General features: G+C 37.7%; 1 protein-coding gene across 1 annotated transcript in view; it reads right to left on the bottom strand.

Moving 5' to 3' along the window:
- Positions 1 to 583: 583 nt before the first annotated feature.
- The window catches only part of TRHDE (thyrotropin releasing hormone degrading enzyme), a 214,264-nt gene continuing 193,767 nt past the window's right edge, over positions 584 to 21,080 (bottom strand). Inside the window, exons 16-19 of the mRNA XM_027812500.2 lie at positions 15,811 to 15,978; positions 15,117 to 15,257; positions 10,045 to 10,126; positions 584 to 8,170 (exon numbers count right to left, since the gene is read on the bottom strand). Of these exons, the coding sequence (XP_027668301.2) occupies positions 8,027 to 8,170; positions 10,045 to 10,126; positions 15,117 to 15,257; positions 15,811 to 15,978 (535 nt within the window). The 3' untranslated portion in view covers positions 584 to 8,026. The remainder of the gene's footprint in view (positions 8,171 to 10,044; positions 10,127 to 15,116; positions 15,258 to 15,810; positions 15,979 to 21,080) is intronic.

The following is a 21,080-nucleotide window of genomic DNA, read 5'->3' as shown; positions in this document are numbered from 1 at the left end:
TGGGTAAATAATTGCACATTTTTCACATCTCATTGTTACTGAAAACTGTTCTTCAAAAAAGGAAAATAATAGCCTGAATTCAAGGACTCTATTAAAAAGTCATTTGAACTGCATTCCAGTTGAAATCACTTTTACCAATGAAAAGGTCTTTTTGCTTATTCAAAATTTACATAATTAGAAAAGCACAAAGACAGACCTTGCTCTCCATTCTAGTCTCAGTCCTGTTAGTCTTCGAGGGCTTAAGAGTACTTCCAAGCCCAAATTTTGTATTTTCTGTGGATCTCTGCTTTCTCCTAGTCCCAGTATTTTAATGTTTTGAAAAATTCCTCATATCAAAAAAATACGTTTCCTTGCATGCTTTTCATTGTAAGCCCTCAGTGTATCTATTCAGCATTATTAAACTGTTATCTGAACTGAAATGGGAACATAATCAAAAGGCTGGGTATTATTTATCTTAGCCATGTCTCCACGTCAGAAAATTAAGACAGTGATGAATTACACATTACTATACAAAATTTTATTATCAGAGACAAAATTCAAATTTGTTCTGCTTAAAATACAGAAGATAAAGTTTCTCATTTAAAAAAAAAAAATCTGTTTAGTCAGTCCTTAGAGTTGAATAAAAATTTTATGTTGAACACATAGCGGTCCCATATTTATGGAGTCATTTTTAAAGGCATATCATAGAAAAACACTGTTTTGGTAAACTGTAACAGAAATTCATGTATTTTATTTGGCCAACGGTTTAAATTGCTCATTAGTTCTATATTCAATAATTAACATTGTAAGAATAATTCTGCTTTTATTCTGAAATCCTAAGATGATTCAAATAATAAATGAAAAACCTTATTAAATTTGGCATTTTTAGATATACTGAGAATCAGTTAGTATCTCCCCTCTATATGCAAAATATATGCTTTCCTATAAAAAAAGAAAAGAGAGAAGAGCAGCTGGCTCTATAGAAAGTTGTGATTTTAAATTCAGCAACACATCACCATATCCTGCACCTGAAACCTGTGCAGAAACAGGTTTCAACCTAAATCACTTTCCAGGAAGACTGTTTCAGCCATATGCATGATTTGATACATTAATTAGAAGCATGTGATTAATTCCGCAGAAATCAGTGGGACTGCCTACATGCCTATATACGTGGTTCAGTCATGGTCAACACAGCCTCACATCATGCCTATGTCCAACTTCTTTGCTGAGTTGGAACCTTTGAGTAAGACCTATAAATACAAACAACCAATGGAAGCTTTTTCAAAGCAAATCGTCCACAACTAGAAGCTATACATGCATGTGTATATGGTACATAGAGAAAAAACTGTGACATTATGCAACTATCTGTATTTCCTTTAAAGGAAAATGGCATTCTGATATTGCAAACACTCGTTTGTATGAAACCATTGGTGAAATGTATCTAAACTGAGCTCCACCTCTTACTTTACAAAGAACTGAATTCCAAAGAGTACAGATTTGAGAAGTGATGGAAAAATATGTTCTTCTAATTACAGTATTCAAAATTAATCTAAGGCTGAGACAGAATTAATAGAGGGACTCATCCATTATAACCAGCATTAATAGCTGCAGGACTTCTTCCTTCTTCTTAAGGTGTCAAAAGTTCTTACATGTGGAGTCTCTTGGGAAAATAATGTAATTTATTATCAAGCCTTTATTTTCAATAGTATGATCCATTTATGTCATTGATGTGTGTGTAGTGGAATAGATTGCTAGTTTTCAGGGAACTGGTTTATGTTTATCTTCTGCAAAAATAGAGCAAACAAACACCTTCCTGTAAAACATCAGACAGGGAGCTACAATCTCTTTTTATAAGGCTATACGTCTCACCCACCCCAAAGCCTATTGTCCCTCAAACATAAAAACAACATAACAAATTTACATTTACACATATAATAAGGCTGACTTTGTACAAGGTAGTTATACAGTAATTACAATGATGTTTCCATTAGAAACTGTCAGATTTTTTTTTTCACAGAGTGTCTAAGTCCACAGAAGTCCACCTCTGCTGAAATCTACCATTTGCAGGAAAAAAAACAGAGTGGCCACACTCTTCACAGTATAGTATTCTGCAGTTCTCCAAACATATTATAAAGCTTTATCACATTGGAACTGATCACAAAGTATTATTCTAATGAAAAGCAAAAGGAAAACAAAAAAAATTTGTCATCCAATATGTGCTACTGAAATGCATATGCAAACAAATATGCAAAACCTCCTGTACACCTGCTCAGCCGTCACCTCAGGGGGCTGTTTCGAGAGCAATGGGTTAGATCCTCAGCTGCAATTCACATCAGTCACTTCAACGGATCTACCTCACTGTGCACCACGGAGGATGTGCGGCCACATGTGTCATCAGTTTGGCTACAGGTTATTATGAAGTTACAGAAATGAACATATTAAGTGGACTGAAACATATCGCAGAGAGTTGAGACTGCATCTTGGCTCTTGGCCTCGCTCGTTGCACCTAGGCTATCCTGATCAGGCAAATCCAAGTGATGCTGTCCAGGAAACGCTGGGGCACTCTGCCTAAAGCCTCCTAACTCGTCACTGCTTGCTGCAGCACAGTCCCCTCTGCTCTCACAACGCTGCTCACCTCTACGTTCTACCAACATCACTTTGACATCCTTACAAAATGGTGCACATAAAACATGCAAAGCATTCAGAAATACTATTTGGCATCATTGCACTAACTTCAGTGGTTACAAATCAGCCAAATGTGGTTTTTTTCTGAGAAAGGACGTTGGGTCTGACCCACAGAACTTGCTTATGTCAGTGATTCTCCTTAAACACATCCCAATGAAACTGGCTCCACACGTCTTTGATAAGAGCCGACTGACCTAACTGTTTTACCATGTAGGGGTATTCTGAGATCAAGCTAACCTCCACTGGCAGCATGGACACAAGATGGAGCTAAGTTTAACCGGCTTCTTCAAAACATTCTTAATTTTTAAATTCTGCTCCGATTAGGGCACATGGCCTTACTTTGGTGAAAAATCCTTACACACAGCAGTCCCTTTCTCCCCTTCCCTCTCTCTGAAAATTAAATCACTCATGTCAGCATTGACTACTTGCTCAAGTCAGAGTGGCTTCACTGGGTTTCAGTATTTGGTTTAAGATAGGCGGAAGCTTCCGCAGTCTTATGAGAAACAATGTGGCCAATCTTTTATGGTTTTGTATGTAAAAAGGGAACTGCTCAGTCATTAGTGCCATACAGGTTTGGACAGGCATCTGAAGGTTTTTTTTTAGTATTAGTACAGTAGCTGCTATTACTTGTATTACCACCACAAATAATTTGTAGTAATTTTTCATAATGGAAAAGGCTGCCTGTGTCCTTATGCATACCTGATAAATTCAAAATATTTGACTGTTTGAAATTACTTCTGAAGAATGGACATTATATTCTAGACCTTTACAAGCACTTTGGTCAACACTTTCCAGCTGGGGCGACCAGAGCTCAGTTTTTTCTGGGAAATGCAGGCTCACCAGCTGGACCTTTGTTTCCTGCTAGCATGAGGCAATGACACCAATCTCTGAAGATCACCCATAACTCATGATTAGAAAAGGCATCTTCTCTTCCCCCCTGCCCCATCCAGCTGAGAGAAACCTGGATGGCGCCTCTCTGCACTTCAGTGGTTCCCAGCTGCCCTCCTGACTCAGGCTGGCAGCAGTGGCAAGTGATACAGTCAGCAGTTTTTAGACTGCTCCATCCAAAGCTGGCCAAACAACCTCTATTCAGGCTGCTCAGAAGCAGCATGGTCCTTTTACTCCTTCATGCTCGTACTGACACGGGGGCTATAAACCCTGCTTAGGACAGGCAGCCTGATATGGTGAGTACTCATAACAGGAGTGGTGGTAAATTGATAATACACATGAACAATTTTCAAAGCCACATCCCTTTTCCTCAAAGAGGAAGCTGCACATTTGATGCAAAATCTATTTTCATTTACTTCAGTATAGGCTATGATCATGTGGAAAACCAAAATCTTATTATGCAGATATCTAAACAAAGGCACCCTCATCTGCAAATATTGGCTTCACTTCATTCTATCTAAATAATCAGACCTACTGACATTTTATGGGAAAATTATCACTACAGAGGATTTTCCACATGAATATATATATGTATAAAATTTTCCTTTTTTATTCCTCCCTACTAAGGATTTAATTGTGTCATTCAGGATCTTTGCTGTGAAAGCACCCTTCTGCATCAGTGGAGATACTTCCTTTGACACTCTAAAGCTCAGTGAAATATCCACAACAGCCCAAAAGTTATGCAAAATTCACCTTCAGTTCCCAACATAGTATTGCAATTCTTGCTATGTTCACTGAAAAGATCATCAAAGGTCACAAATTTGGATGTACTTAAGGAGAAGTCAAAATCAATGCCCAAGTACTCCCAGTAATAGAAGTGGTGACATTTTGTTTTAGAACAATGTTTTCGCATTGTTCTGTCCTAGTCACAATTAGTAGCTACTATCATTTTAACAGCTATTAGCAGTAGATACATGAATAATTCTACCAGCTACAAAGTAATAGGTTGATGTTTTTGTAGTGGAAAATGCCATAAAAATACAATAGATACTTTGCAGTAGGTGCATTGTTATGCTGGAATAAAATCATGTCTATTCATATGCTTTCCTGTATGATTTAGCCAGCCATATCAATTAATAATGGCAAAGGATCCCGAGTCATACAAAGGCTGATTAGACATAGAGGCCTTATCAAATCTCTATAAAATGATGCCCAGGGCCTTGGTGAGGTCCATGTCCAGCCTAGACCCGCATTTTGCAGCATCTCCTCTCCTTAGAAAGCACAAAATTAAATCCATTTGAAAATGCTGAAAAGTTTTGGCTTCTTAATCACAATCTAAATTATAAAAATGGGGGCCATATTTAGATAAGGACAAAAGAAGAAAAGGACTGGTAACGGAGAAAGAAAATCAGTAAGATAAATAGATTTTTCTAAGCAGACTGTAATAGAGTTTTCCATGAGGTATCAACTATTCTTTATCACAGAGCTGTGTGCAACTTCCTATTAAAAACAACTTTCTAAAGTCATATAATTAAATGCAGGGGGGTTGAATATTGTAGAAAACACCTATAGTTTTGTTGGATTTAATCCATTTAAATTTAATCCTGATTCAGTGTGAAACAGTAAAATACAAAATATAAAAAATAAAAGAATAGGGAATTATAACGGAAAGGCCAGTTCAACCTTAGCTGTAGCAGTAATATCACATTACTAGAATACAACAATTATAAGCAATACATCAGTAGGTATGTTTAATACATTTAGGGCTTGATAGTTGTGGTAGACCAGTTGCTCAAGGCCACTAAAATATTAATTTACATCCAACACCAACTAAATGTGCAATAACTTCAATTCAAATGAGCAATAGTGGAAAATTCTGTGCACTCTGCATAATACACAGGCTGAAATAAACTTATGACTTTGGAACATATTGTTAGCCTGCCCTTTACCAGTGCAAAGACCAGAAACTTCTATGCACATCCTGGAAGTACGTAGTTTAATCTGTGGTGCTGAAAAAGAAAAGTCATCAAAGACAGTCTTGAATAAAATCGCAAAGGGACAGACCATTACACACTTCTTTTCTCTGAAATCCTCAAAACAATTCACGTTTGAGGAATTGGTTTTCTGCACACTCTTTGGATATCATGATTTTGGCCTTCACTACAGGGTAGAGGTTATATTAAATAATATTTGGCTTTATTTTTATTATAAAAAATCTGTATATGATTTTGTTCAGTAGAAATTAAAAATGTGATGCTACATACTGGCATTGAGGTTGAGTTTGGTCAACCACATAAAATAATACTTTGCAATTTTAAATGCCTCTCATCAGAGGATATTCAAGTGCTTTGCTAACATTAGTCAAGCCTCACAACACCCCTGTGAGGTAGGTAAAATACATAGGAGGAGAAGGAGGATTTCACTCAACTCGGACATGATCATGTCTCTGGGCATTAGGTTCACTAGCATTGCAACACAGCACAAAGGTTTAGGGCTTATTTATAAGGCAAAGAGTTAACAGTACAAGAGCACAGGACTCCCTCTTCTTTTGGCTACATGTGGTCAAGCTAACGTGGTGCCACACAGCACCGAACAGCAGAGCAAATGCCCAACACAAAGATTTCATGCACCCAATCCACAAACAGCACCCTCTGCACAGTAAAAGACACAAAATGACAGGCTCAGGATGGGTACAACAGCTTAGTTATGGGATGCATCTACCAGTCTTGAGGAGCAGAGTACTATGGGAATGAGAGCCTCGCAAAGAATACTGTCTCCACAGAACTCTGATCATATCTGAACATGCTTGGGTTTGGTTCTTTTTGCACTAGCGCATCAATTCACAACTTACTGGGGATAAGCAACCGCAATCATAAAGTGTGTTGGTAACTTCCATGCCTTGTGAAGGAAACAACCAGATAAAATGGCTGCTCTCTGCTTTGGCTGGCCACGTTCCCTATGTTGAGGACCATGGTGTGGTCAGACAATTGTGACAGGCTGGGATGAGATTAAAAAACCCCACTGTTGTACATCTACATTCCTCCTCTGAAGCTCCTGCAATCTACCTCCTGAAAACTCTCCATAGTTTTGTGGGGTTTTTTTCTCCCTGGTATAGACATAGGAGAGTATTTAGCGCCCATCAGTTTTATCCAGATAGTCATTATACAAGTAGCAGTTCCACCATGTCACTGACCTTGATCTTTCAGATTAGGGATTGAGAAGAAAGAAATACACATATGATTAAGAAAAGTATCACTCATCTACAACAGTCCATGTGAAATTCAAGGAAATAGAAAGAAAATGGTGCTTTTGGTATTAGCCAGCAAAAATTAACACACACACACACCCTTTTCTCCATATTTCACTTTTCTAAGTAGGCATAAATGGTACATCTCATATTTGCAAAAGTATTGCCCACATAGAGAATCTGACCTGTCCATCATATTAAATCTCTACAGAGGCTGGTCTACCACATGCAAGACAGCCCTCTTGGGTAATTTTATGTCTGCATGCAAGATATTATCCTTTTGTGCTGATTTCCATTTGAATCTTATGTTTATTTATAATACTCGTGCACTATCAGCTGAACAGGTTGGGTGACCCGTTGTCAGTATCACTCCTTGTAAAATAGCTGAGAAGAGGTGGTTCATGGATTCTGTGAAATCAATGCAAAGTTCCTCTCCAACACTGCATACATTCACAGCTAGAACTACTGTTCCACTGATCGGCAGTGAATAATGTACATGATTAAAATGCATGGATGATGTCCTTCTCATTTTCTCTCTCGCCCCCACTCCTCACCCCCTTCTCTCTCCTGTCTCTATATATCCTGCTAATTTAAATATGGGAATATGGAGACTGCTGGTACAACAACTGGCAACTAAAAAAAATGAGCTGGCATCTTTGTAATGATTAAGAGACAATATGAGTGGTAGACCAATTGGCAGCTAGCAGGAAAGTTGACTTTACATCTCATACTGCCCCAAGCTGGAAGCCTTCTGCATTTCCTTTTCCTTGCTTTCCTCCTGTTCATTGCAACACTGATTGTCATAGATAGTCTTTGTGCTTTGTATAATGCCCATCTTTGATGTAACTGGAACTCACATACAAAATGTGGCTGCTACACATAAGCATGCTAGAATACAGGCAGGGATGGTACAAGCATGCAGAAAATAGTCTTTGAAGGGGTTTCTGTTTGTTTCTCTTCAACATTTACATGCACCACTTAATATGTTTGGTTGTACACACTGATGACTGGATTTCACAAGCATTCATGATCTTCTCCTGAAAAGCTTCTTGACAATTTCACAAGAGCCCAGTGTAAAAAAAATCCCACAGTTAAAAAAAAAAAAAAGAAAAAAATCTTATCCCTGCAATCTGATCTTGTCTTCATGATTTTAATGTTGAACACTTCTAACGTGACTCCTCTTCCTTTTGCAGAGTTTTCTGTTAAATGGTTGGCTGTAAAGACAGATTAGTGTGTCAAGGATTTTCTTAGCCACTGGAATAGTTCTTCCTTATAAAGCCTTTGCCACCGCACGTTGGCTTCCACTGTTTCCACGGCACGAGAGAAAGAAGCAGCAGCTCCCCCTTCATAACTCTTCATAAAGTTCTTTAGCTGGAAATACAAGTTAACAAGTTAAATTTGCAGGAACCAAAGAAAGTAAATATTTCCAGTGCATACAAAAAAGTCAGGCATTTAGGACAAACCTCCATGATCACTGTTGAAGTAAATGCTGTATCGTACAGAAAGATTTAATAGGAAATGTAATAAGACAGCAGACTGTCAATTAGATGTGATGCAATTGCTTCACATTACACCAGAAGATACTGACTTGTCAGTGCCGGATCACATCAATATCATTACCTCCTTCTCTCCTGCAGCAACACATAAGACAGCTGGGCTGATCTAAACTTTTATTTCTATCTAAGAAACCAAACTGGGAGCACTGGAAATGCTTCTAATTCAGGTTTATATGCAAATATCAGCAGAAGGCAGTCCTGATGTCCTTTGGTTTTATCAAGCTTCACAACGAGTTTATTTCACTTTGATTTGCAGAACCCTTTTGATGATACCATGCAGGTTGGTTGTTTAGAAAAAGAAGGGAAGATTACAGCCTGAAGACAATGGCAAAAGAGCAACTGGGAACTCATTTGATGATCTTTGAATGCCTGAAACAGATTCCTTCCCTTATGAGAAAATTTTGATCTTTTTTCAGCAGACTGAAAAGGCCCTTGCTCTGTTCCTGTGTATACTCAAATTACAGCACTATCACCTGGGTTATTGTAGCTGATGGCACCAATGTGCTTTGAATTACTGGGGTTTTTAAACGAGAACTGCAAGGCTGATCTGCACTGTAGGTTGCTGGTTATGTTGACTTGTATAAAATCAGGCAGTTTTAGCAACACTTATTAATAACTAGTTAATTTTTGCGTCCTGGTGACACCAAATTAATCTTGTTTATTTAAATCTAACTTCCAACAACACCTCTTTGTGCATGGGCTCAACTTAAAAGGCCGATCATGCAACTGCCTCATTCCCATCACAGTCAAAAGTATGAGAGGGAGCTGGAAACTAACTACCAAAATCAGACTTTACCTGATCTCTGTATATTACATTAAACATTATAGCAAAATGTTTACAAGGCCAGCTTCTTTTAGGGGAAGTATAAACAGGCAGCCTGTCAATGCTATCATGGAGGTGAAAGCTAAGAGTACAGGAGGCTTCCTTGGGCAGGGCAGATACTCAAACCTGGCCAGCCCAGTCCTTTCTACCTGGACAGTTTTGAGGAAACCAGCTTTGAGGAAAACAGCTGCAGCTCTGCCCTAACTTCCTGAGGCCAAATGGTTGGACACAAAATATCATAACATAATCAGAGGTCAATTAATGATGATTGTGCTGCATAAGAATCCTTTGATCCATTTGGGGTAATGTCGAGCAGCTGCTAAGCAGAGCATAACTCAACCACAGAACTACCTCAGTTAGGGCAGATGTTAAGGTAAAATGAGAAACCTTTGCAATCTAAGTAAGAAGTACTTAGCATTTAGAACCAATTATTGTCATTTCATTCGGCTTTTCTCATCACAGAAATACTGTAGGCAAAAAAACCACAAAGGGACAGGCAGCTTCTAATTTCAACCCTGGGGTTTTCTAGGGCCGCCCTCTGCAGTATAAACTAATGTGGCTAGAAAGATCTCATCTTTAGTTTCTCAATGAGCATTCCAGAGAAAAAAACCAAACCTACATATCCAGCCAAGCACAGAGAAGTGCCTGTACTACCCACATCCTGATGCCACCTCACTCACCCTGACGTACTCACCTGAGTGCCTGTGCAACCTGCTTTTCCTTCTCACGCTGCCCAGCTGCAGCATGGGCCTGCGACCCCAGCTGAGCAACCAGAGCTCCTCAGCAATCAACACCTCATTGCTCCTGCACTGCTCCCTGCTTACAACGAATACAGCCTCACGTGCCAAAAGTAATTTAAAAATTACCTCTCTTAGCTCTTCTTCAGTATTGAGAAATTCTGTGACCCCACTAATAAGCTTTGAATTCATAAATAATGCTTCTCCGTACCTGCAAGGGCAAAAAGAAGATGCACAGAGTTAGTGCAAGTCCCAGACAAGCTGAAAGTTAAAAAGTAGACTTCTATAAGCAAGGGAGAAGACATGGGACCAACTCTGGGGATCCAAGGGAATAGCACTGGAACTGGACACTGCTGTTGCAGTGTTCCATGTTAAACACCTGGACTGAGACATTTTTCTAGTCTGAGTTATTTGTAGTTAACTTTCAGTAAAATGCTCCTAAGCAGAATGGGTTTAACCACAGCCTCAGATGAGAGCTCCAGAGGGGAGGCCCAAATCACCACACCTCAAGCTTAATAAAACAGCTTTCTATGTAATGACAGCAAGCAGCTCAAAATACAGGTGCCAAAGAAGGAATGGAGCAGCAACTATGGAGAAGTATTCTGAGGAACCCTTCTAGCTGTACCATTAAAACAGACTTTTTGAAGTGCTGCAGCCTTCTCTGCATTTTGTATTCATCCACCTCATCTACATTACAAATAGCCTCTTGATAAGTGAACCGAATCAAATTTTCTTGTTCCAGTACCTGATAATTAAAATAAATAATACTGATAGGGAATAATACTGCTAAAATAATCCCCCGGGCCATGATGTAGCATCTTCAAAGAATCAAACTGGAATTAAAATTTGAAAGCTTGGGCAAGGAATATTTAAAAGGTAGGATATTCAGCAGCAATCAGCAATGACCTTCTGCAGGTATTGCTTTGAAACTGGCCATTCAAATCCGGCTATTTCAGTTGCTTTTCCACAAGTTTTTTCCAATCACACAAATGAAGTATCTACAGCACTTATAAGATTAACCAGACTACTCCTGAAGGTTTGCATTTCATGTGGTAATAGTTTGTGGCAGATTTTGTTTTTCAAATTCTTTAACAGGAAGAATATAATTCCATTGGAAACCGAAAGCATGCCATTCGTTCAAGGTAGATGCCATTCAGCACAGCAAAATGCACTTGACAAATATTTATCCTTATCTTTATCTGCACATACATCCAAAGCAATATCCAGCTAATCTGAACATGACTGTTTTTAAGATAAGGAATCCAGCTCTCCTTTCAGACATGTGTAAGTAATACCAACAGACTTTACTGTAATTAAGGTTATCTGGGGGAACAATTCAGTTTATACCCACTATTAAAAACTGATTTAGAGGAGGAATTCAAAATTCAAAGTGAAATGAACTAGCACAGTCGCAGCTTTCTGTTCTGCTTCTATTAATCCTAAATTAATTACCCTTAGATGTTTAGGTACCATAAGCCACAGTCCTTTCAAAAGGGAGAAAGAAAGAGAAAAGGAAAGGGATAGCCCCAGGGAGAGGATAGAAAGAGGCAGAGGGAAGAGAACTGGGTTTTATTTAAGAAGATTCTGTTTTAGGGAAGGTCTACTCTGTGTTGCTTGCTACCTTGAACTTGTGTGAGGGGAAACACAGTTATAGGTATCAAAAATCCTACTCCCTGACCACTAATAACTGAATTATTCATGGATATTTCAGAAGTACATCTCTTTTTCCAAAACTTCAGTCACACTGACATATACAGACATCCAGAGGCAAACGCCTCCTATGGGAAGTATGGATTTCATGGTCCTTTAAGCACATTTAGGCTTTCTAACAAAGCCCTTTATTATTACAGTCTCAGCTTAGCCTCATAATTGACTGCTTGGAAAACTGGAAGCTCCTCTTGATGGGGTCTTTTGACAAGGTTACCAATCCACTTTACAGAAGCGACCTCATAAAAACAGCTGCAGAGATTTTATTTTTCTTGCAGTCTGTACTGTAGTCACAGTGCAAACAAAAGTAGCAGAATTTCTTCCACTGAAAATGATACTTTCACAAATACCTGTGCTGATTACTGCCCATTGCATACACTTGGTAAAAACCCAGCCACTAACAGCAATTTCTAAACAGGCTCTGCTGGCAGAAATTACAGAAATGCCACCTCCCAAAACAGTATTTTGCAGGTGTGAAATATATGAATAAACAGAAAAAGTGTTTGGTCTTGCAAGTATCAGTTTTCCCAGCCTTCACAGGAAAGACAACAGCACAGCAGAACCAGGACCTTACATGTCTAAGCTCCCTGGAAACATCCTGGAGTTACAGGCTCTCCATCTGCTCCTTTACTTCTGGGGGTGAGAACCTCCAATGCCTCGTATTTGTACGGGCTTTGGACTTGTGTGAACTTGACTTGAGAGGCAGCATAGTCCATTTACTTTGGACAGATGTAAATGGCTTCCCAAATACTGTCAAATTCCCAAATGCTGACAAATGATTCAGCACTTGAGAACGAAGGAATTCTGTTGGATTAAATTTTCACACACAGACACGCATGTGCATACATGAGCAAAATTATTTAGGAGCCAAGGCAGTGCATGCTCAAGTAACAGGAAATCAAGCACAGTATTGTCAATTCTCTTCTTCAGAATTTTAGCTTAGTCGCATGGATTTCTTATGAAAGACTTGTTAAACACCTCAATTTCTAGTCACCTTTGTAAATGGGATATGAATGATTTTGAAGACTTTATACATTATCAATATCTTCCAGACAATGTGAATACAAGCATATTGTAAAAATATAAAGGGATAACAATATTTTGTTGTCATTCTAAGTCTTCGACATGCTGTGTTTCAAAGTTAGAGGAAACAGCATTATAGTATAATTTAACCACCCTCAGCTACTTCATATTACTATCTCAAATGTCAACACTTTTTATAATAAATTCAATGGAAAATACCATTGTGATAGCACCTTATTAAATCAATGTTTTGTACAGTGGTTTATTATAAATAAAATTAAATAATAATTTAAATGTACTTATTTCTTTACATTTATTTAATTAATATATTTAAGTAAAAAATTGTAGAAAAAACATGCCTTGGGACAGAGTATACCTGAACTATAATTTTGCAATAAAGCTTGTATTTTAAAAATGTACTAGTGGGGCAAGCTTAAATCAGAAGCCTAATTTTGCATCCTATCATGTCACTGTTTCACTGAACACTAAGGGCCAAGGTGTTAGACTAATTCCACCCTCTCAAAGTCTGTCTTAAAGAGTTTTAACCTATAATTACAAATTAATAAAAACAAATTTATTTCCTATATATATCACATATGTACAGTTTGTATGAACTACTTCATTCCACTGTGTTGAACCTTTTGGCGATTGACAGAAACTCAGCTGGCTGTCCCTTTCAGAATAATGCGACCACTGCATTCCTTTTGGCAGCTCTGACTTGTGTTTGGAGATCAAACTGAATGTAGATAACATAAAGTCAGTGTCGGGCAAAGAGGCAGCCTCTGTTATTTTCTTATTAGGGAAGGACAGTAACAGGTTTTTGATGAGGCCTTGATGATTGTTAGGAACTGAGACAATGATGCAAGTGAGATAAATAAAATCCAAATTTTAAGTGAAGGTAAGCTGTTAAAACTAAAACACAGAAAATTTGGCATGTGGTACAGTTTTCTAAATCTTGTCCATTTGTCTACGCTGCTTAACTTTGTCCATGTCTAAAATCACAGGTGTTAGCCAGGTTGTCAGATCAATGTACTGGCTAAGGCAGGACACAAGTACTGAGTATGTGTTTGTAGCAATACAGATTTTAATAGATTTATGCCTAAACTCTGTCCTGGAGGAACCTGAAAAATTATTTGCTATCCAGAGCATAACTAACTGCATTGGGTTGCGTAATAGTAATGGGCCTGCCATCCACTTTCTCTGTAAAAGTCCAGTTCCTAGAATAATCATGCCAGAAGCGGAGGATTCTTAATTTTTAAACTCTTCAGCACTCTTAAAGATTTTTGGAAATTGCTTTCAAGAAGTATTCTCCTGCAATATAAACTTCTGAAACCAATTCCAGCTCAGACCTATTCTTCCAGCTGAACTTCTTCTAAAATCCCACCAAACTATAAAGTATGATCCAAAACAGCATGAACAACTTTTTGAATCTTCAAGGAAGTTGCACAGTCTCTGAGTTTCCTTGACTCTTCTTTTGGAGCCGTGAAATCTATAGTATGTTTGTACCTGTATTCATCAGGCCCTAGGATTTAGTTGCTTAAACACAGCATCTTAAATATACCATTTCAAATATTCTGTGATACACTAGATGGTTCCTCATAAGTTCAAAATGGAACAGATCTCCAATAGTTTTTCTGTCAACACCGTGGGAGTGGTCTGGTGTGGGGTGTTTGAAGTTCTTGGGCACCTGCCTTTAAGAACTTGAACCTCATCTGAGCTGTGGTCTCTCCTAACCTGTCAGTATCAGATGAGCGGCTGTGAAATATTTCAGACCCTCAGGCTGTCCCTAAAGAGCTAAAGAAATTTGTCATTCATTGAATTAATATCAAGATCTTAATCAAAAAGGATTTTAAAATGTTGACTGGGCTTCTGAATAGGACCATGTAGCACTTGTTCAAAAAGAAAGAGAAGTAGGTGTAACGAAGAACCCCGTCTCCTTCCTGTTCATTTATTTTTAATTCAAAATGTTGCTCCTCTGTTACTTGAAACTCACCTGAAACACAGAGAGGAGGAAAGAGGATGACACTACATTAGCATCCTTTTGAAAACAGAACTGTTTCAAAAAGAGTTTGGTGGTGTTTGCCACAGTTGAAATAATGTTCTTGAAAAGATATTTTTTTTCTATCAGACTTAAAGTCAGCAAAATTCCTTTGGGAAGTGCTGCTTTTTTATCTATGTAAAAGTAGAACTGCAGCAATTGACATATAGATAGAATTCATTATCATAAGCACAGACACAATACAGTAATAGATATATAAAGAAGATAGCTAAGAGATAAATGTTTCTATGCATGTGTGTGATAATCCATGAATAAATGCATTTATGACTCATATGTATGTATTTCATATTTAATGACACCTCCATTTCTGGATTAAAAGAGCATGGACTAGATTCAGGAACTTACATGACTACATATGTATACGATACTTACATAAATTACATCAAAATAAATTTAGACTTTTTATCTTTACCTAGTGTTTAATATTTTCCATTTTTCTCTGAAAAACTTCCAAGCAAGATCCCTCCCATGTGGATTTCGAGCTACATGGATTATCACATCAATTGCATCCTGATCCAGGACAACTTCTGAGTTGAGAGACAAATTCAAAAGCCTAGTGGGAGAAACAAGGGAAAAAAATCTTGTCTAGTTTCACCAACACATAGTCTCACAACAGCACATCAGAAAACTCTCAGGAAAAAAAAAACCACGACCACTGCCAAATGGTTTGTTTAAATCTCCAAATGAGTTCCGTGGTTTATTTCTATGATTTCAAACACCAGTCACATTTATGAGTCATAAAAATCTTGATGTAAAAGGATTTCAGTAAAAGCAGAGTGGAACTTTACATGTGCATTTTTATGAAAAAAACTAAGATCAGACAGACTGCTCAACACATTTAAATAAAGGATATGCTATACCAAAAAAATAACAGCAATTATTATAGGATTTCAATCATTTCCAATGAATACAGGAAAATTTGGAAGTGAAAAGACATAATACATGTGAATTTTTGTATGCATTAATACAAAAATAGAAGACAGTTTAAACAGACAGCAAGCCTGTGCTTGAAAAGCAAAGTTCTTTCATTTAGACCAAAGCTCAGGCAATGATCTATAAATGTTGAATTGATTACCAGTTACAGATACAGATATATATTTTTGTACCTGTTGAGCAAGTTTCTGTCATCACTGCAAGTTAAGGCTTCTAATAATATTTTCTTCTCAGACACTGCTGTGGTAGAATGAAACTTCATCCAAATGAACTCCCATACATCTTCATCCATCAGTGAAACTCCTGTACAGTAGACAATGTCTCTCACATTGAGTGGGATTCTATAAAAGAAATCAGTACGAGCATTGTGGTAAATAAGCAGCCTCCCGATATTTGGAACAAAGGTGACTACACTTATGAGACTCCAGAATTAAAGTGCAACAGTAATAATTTTTTGGAAGATTACATTTTCATCTCTTTACTGCCACCAAAATCTTCCAGGCTATCCTAACGGATTTTTCTAATGGGTAACACATGTTTGCCATTCTTTTCCTAACTCAGTCACATTGTCAGGACAGTATAAATTATAGTCATCCAGTTCATCAGCACATAATGTGCCACATAACCTGTGGGACAGGTAACATAAGCTCTCCAAATTAGCATGGGATCTTATCGCCCTGTTGCTGGGCTCTAAGCCAAATCTCCTCTTCTTGTCCTTAGTGCTGAGGTTTTAGAACAGGAGCTGATCAGCCAGAAACTCCCCCTTGCTTGTGCTGTAAAGTGCTCCATCTTCATATAGCAACATGCAAGTAAGGAAGGATATACTGAGACAATGCTACTTAAAAATGCTGTTTTCAGGAGTGACAACAATAGAAAGATCTGTACATTAATTCAGCATATATATAATACCAGTAGAAAACCAGCTATGCCACAGGATGGTTGTGAACTGTGAGCACTGCTCAAGTAATATAAACTCTGACTGGGTTAAATGAAAGCTTCTTGAAGCCAAATTCAGACCTAGAATAGGATCTGCATATGTACCATTTTCTTCTAAAAAGATCTCAGCTGGGCTTTCAATTGCCTACCCTGCTTCTGTTTCCTATACAAGCATAGAACCTGAAACATTTGTGAGCTAAAGGGTATTCCTGCAGATAAAGCTAGATGCTTCCCAGAGGAATAAGTTTCTGATTTGCAGGAAGGAATGAATGCCCCATTTCTTGATAAAATTTATACCAAAACACAGTTGCTAATACCCGGGCTGAAACAACTCTGAAACTTCATATGCAAGGCCTCTTTAGAGAATCTGGAAGCAGATACAGCTGCTGTCGGTCCCTGGACACGAATACAGTGGGACAAAAAATGAAATTACCTCCGTAAAATATGGTATCAATACTGACACAACACAGAAAGAAAAGGTTACATCAATACTTTAAGACTTTCACCAATGTCTTATACCATAGACTGGGCTATCCCAGTCAAAAGCAAAGAGGTTCTTTTACTTCCATCTATTCATTCTCCAGAAAAAAAAAACTTTTGTACATTGAGATATTCTATTGTTGGGCTCTGTGATGAGTATTTTTGTTAAAAAACTTCAGCTAATCTCTTTGGACATGTCTGAGTCCCTGGAAAACGAAACCAGTGTGGTTTTTCAGCACTTCGAAGTTTTGGTTCTTCTTTGGTACTTCAGAAGGAAGCAGGCAAGGTAAGAAACCATATATTGATGACTTTGAAGTGTTACAAACTGTTGTTGCCTCTATGCGGTTAGCTGGTCCCAACAGCTATGATGGTTTCTTGAGAAAAAGAATAACAGGAATATGTAGCTAAATTAAGGCAAAACCAGGGGGAAAAGTGCACTCCTCCTACTACTGGCCAAAGAACTGTGGGGAATTAATGCCTACTGCTTTTTTTTTATGCTTTTTCTGAACAGCAAAAACATCCTGAGGTTGAGGTTTTATTCATGTTCTCTGGCAACTGTAGTCATCAGCTCAGGGGGCGTATCTGCAGGTTTAGATGCAGTCACATGAATTTTGCTTCTGCTGAGCTGACATAGCTCAGGATAGTGCTGCTGCTTAGAGATTTTTAGCAGAGCCCCACACTAACAGAGCCACAAAGGGCTGCCTTGACTAGCACTGAGGTATTTTGCATTTGGTGCAGACAAACCCAGACATTTATTCAGGAGTAAACTCTCCAAAGCAAAACTGAAATGGCAGGCAAGAGAAATATAATCCATTTCAATGTTACTAGGAATAAGAAACCTTTAACTATGCGCAGCACACACCAGTAATATTGCCTTCTAAAGCAAAATCAGAGGTGCAATGTCTTCATCCAGAAGTACTGCTGGGTCAAAGCTTAATCCTAGAGCAATTAATCAACTTGCAACTACAGTTGAACTTGATGATCTTGAAAGTCTTTTCCAACCCAAACGATTCTATGATTCTATGATCTCTGCCATGAACTGCTTCCATCTGGCCAGGGTAGACTGGTATTACAGTGCAGAACCTGGCATGGATTCAAGATCTTACTGTTTCTTCTCCTCTCATCACCAAATTGCCGTGTGAGAATATGCATATCCCAAGCCATGCAGGCAATCAGCACTGCTATGGTTATGACCACATAGCTCAAGCAAATCCTACATGTCACCAACACATAGATGGGACCTCCAAAAAATGCACGTTCCACAGTTTCTCCCCTTGATGCTTCCTGTTAACATCTTAGAATCTTGAAAAAAGTTAGTGACTCTTCTCAGATTTCCCAGGATCAGTAGGTATTGGCTTATGTATGTTCTATGCAACTGCTTCTGTGGTCCCTATAGAACTGCTATGCCAAGACCAAGGAAGTACGAAAATCCTTAAAGCTAACCAGATCCATTAAAAGAAATAATGTTTAAACATACATGGGCAGTAAAGAAAAAAAATGAAAACTTTCACCAGCCTTTCCATACTGCTGAATTTTGATTCTCAAATCCAGAGTTAACATTAGTAAAATGTGAGTTTGGTTGACATTTACAGAATTATCCATATGTGCTAGGTGCTGAATTTCCATTTCACTGAAATGGAATTTGCACTTCTTACTCAAAGTCTATCATTAATATAGATATTTCAACAATATTTCAATATTGAAAGCAATAAATAATAAATATTGAAGCAATATTTCAACAGTAATGAATATCAACAGTTTATTTTTATGCATCCAACCCTTGTTTCAGAATGTGCACGCAAATGAAACTGCATAACATTGAGTCTATCACAGAAAATTAAGAATACATATTCAAACACAAGACATCAAGACACTAAAATTAATGGAGCAGATATTTAGGTGCTGCTTTTCTGTTGGCTTCTATTAACTCAGAATGAGGCTTGAAGTTTTCTAAATAACTGCAGCTCTCAAAACTTTGGGTCAGCAATTACAGCAACATAAATATGCGGCCATATACACATATACTGTATAGAATGTGAAAGTGATATTAATTGTCATTGTGTCTTGACTTTCTGATATACTACGTTATTTGTCTTTAAAGCACAACTTCCTTACCAGCTTAAGACTTTTTTTGGTTTTAGTTTGACATTTCATACACTGACAGCAGTCATGAGAACACATGCTAAACCAAAAGGACTAAGGGATGCTATCCTGACCACGGGACCAACCAAGCCCTTACCCCCAATCTGTCTTATCATATGATATCTGAATATGAAGATGAACTGAACCCAGTCAAGTCTTATTTCAATGAAGGAAGGACTTTATATCTTGACAAACACTAAATCATTTTCTTAGACACACACATAGTTTTTCCTGAGTTTGCTGGCAGAAATATTATCTCTGGTTTACTACAAGAGATGCAGTTCAGCCAACAGATACTCTAAGGAACTATAAGGCACTGGAAAAGGTAATTCTTTTTTGGTTAATTGCCCCATTAATTCAGGGAAGAACTGTGTGCTGGAAGGACCGTCACTCTGTGTTTGGCTAGTACAGTCAGTAGCAGAGGTACCCTAGGAGTGGATGTCTAACCCCAGAAAGGTCAGCATTGCTCACTTGTGAGGTTTACATTTTTGAAAATTACTGTGAAACATAACAATTCAACGGGCTTTGCCAGCTACTCTATTTTTACATTCTAAGGGCCAACACCAGCAATTTTAGCAGTGGTGTGGTCAGTGAATGCAAGGTCATTTCCATGCTCTGGCAAGGAAGGAGGACTTAAGACAAGTGATGGCACTGATCCCATGCCCATATTGTAAATGTCATTATGCTCCTTGCTAAGAAAACTCTATTGCCACCAAATCGGTAATAGCATACTTGCAGTACTGCAGCAGATCTACTCAATAAAGTCCAACCAGTTGCTCCAGGGAAGGTTTTAGGTCTCTATCTATAAGTTAAGTCACTAGGATAATGTGAAAAAAACTCGTCCCTACAAACCAAGACATCAAAACAAATACTGATTTTAACTGGCTTAGCTTCAGAAACTGCAAAACCTATGGTTACAAAAAACTACAAATTACTCCTGTGAGAGGCTTGTAATCAGGACTGTAGACAGGAGGGTTCTTCTTGTGGAAAGGAAAATTGTTTATGAAAATGTGAGTATCCTCAAAGTAATTTCTCTTTAACTATTGCCTCAACAAAGAGCCCTCTAACTGAATTTTCTCCATTTGTGGGGATTTTTCTTTCTCTCTCCTCCAGTCATTATGGTTTTGCATTTAATTGTTACCTAAACATGTGAAATCTCCCCAGTCTACAGATTTTTTATTTTTATATCTTCATGTAAAATGTTCCAAGATTGCAGTTCCAAGGCACTAGATCAGCATGTGAAATGTTTTCCCTCTGTATTAACTGAATCAAGTGGATAAAATTACCATTGTTTCAGTACCGCTTAGGTAGTAACACTGCAGAACGTATCCCCATGTTATATTAAACCTTATCTGGGCCTTCAAGGCTGCTCATATTTAAAGAGCTAATATGATTGATGGACACTTCAGAAGAATAAAGATAAAGATTAATTTTTGAAAGCATCATTTTAAATGGCTTTTATTTGAATACTGATCCAATTTATTTAACTTTATTTTTCTTGCTTAACAGATATGATGGTGAGAATGAAATATGTAGCTAGCAGAGCTCATGTTTAAAAATTAAACACTTTGGGAAAAAATTAAAAATTAAACAGTTAGAAAAAAATTAATTAAAATTGTGATGTGCCTTTACAGGGATTTTTTTTCAAGAGTGAATAATAAAACTCTACAATGAGCTAAGAATAATCTTCTAAGTTATAATTAATTGGTACATACTTGCTCCTATTTAAAGTATGTTCTTACAACTGGAGATACACTTACAAAATTGGACCATAATTATTTATCTTCTGGGCAAATTGTGTTCTATTTTTTCGAAATGTAATAGCACACAGTTTAGACAGTTCTTTGATTAAGTGACAAATTTCAATACCATTTAGGGTACTATT

This window comes from Falco cherrug, chromosome 5 (assembly GCF_023634085.1).
Source record: "Falco cherrug isolate bFalChe1 chromosome 5, bFalChe1.pri, whole genome shotgun sequence".
Taxonomy (NCBI): Eukaryota; Metazoa; Chordata; class Aves; order Falconiformes; family Falconidae; genus Falco; species Falco cherrug.
The sequence above is the reverse complement of the archived record's forward strand: the minus strand, read 5'-3'. Positions and strand labels throughout refer to the sequence as shown.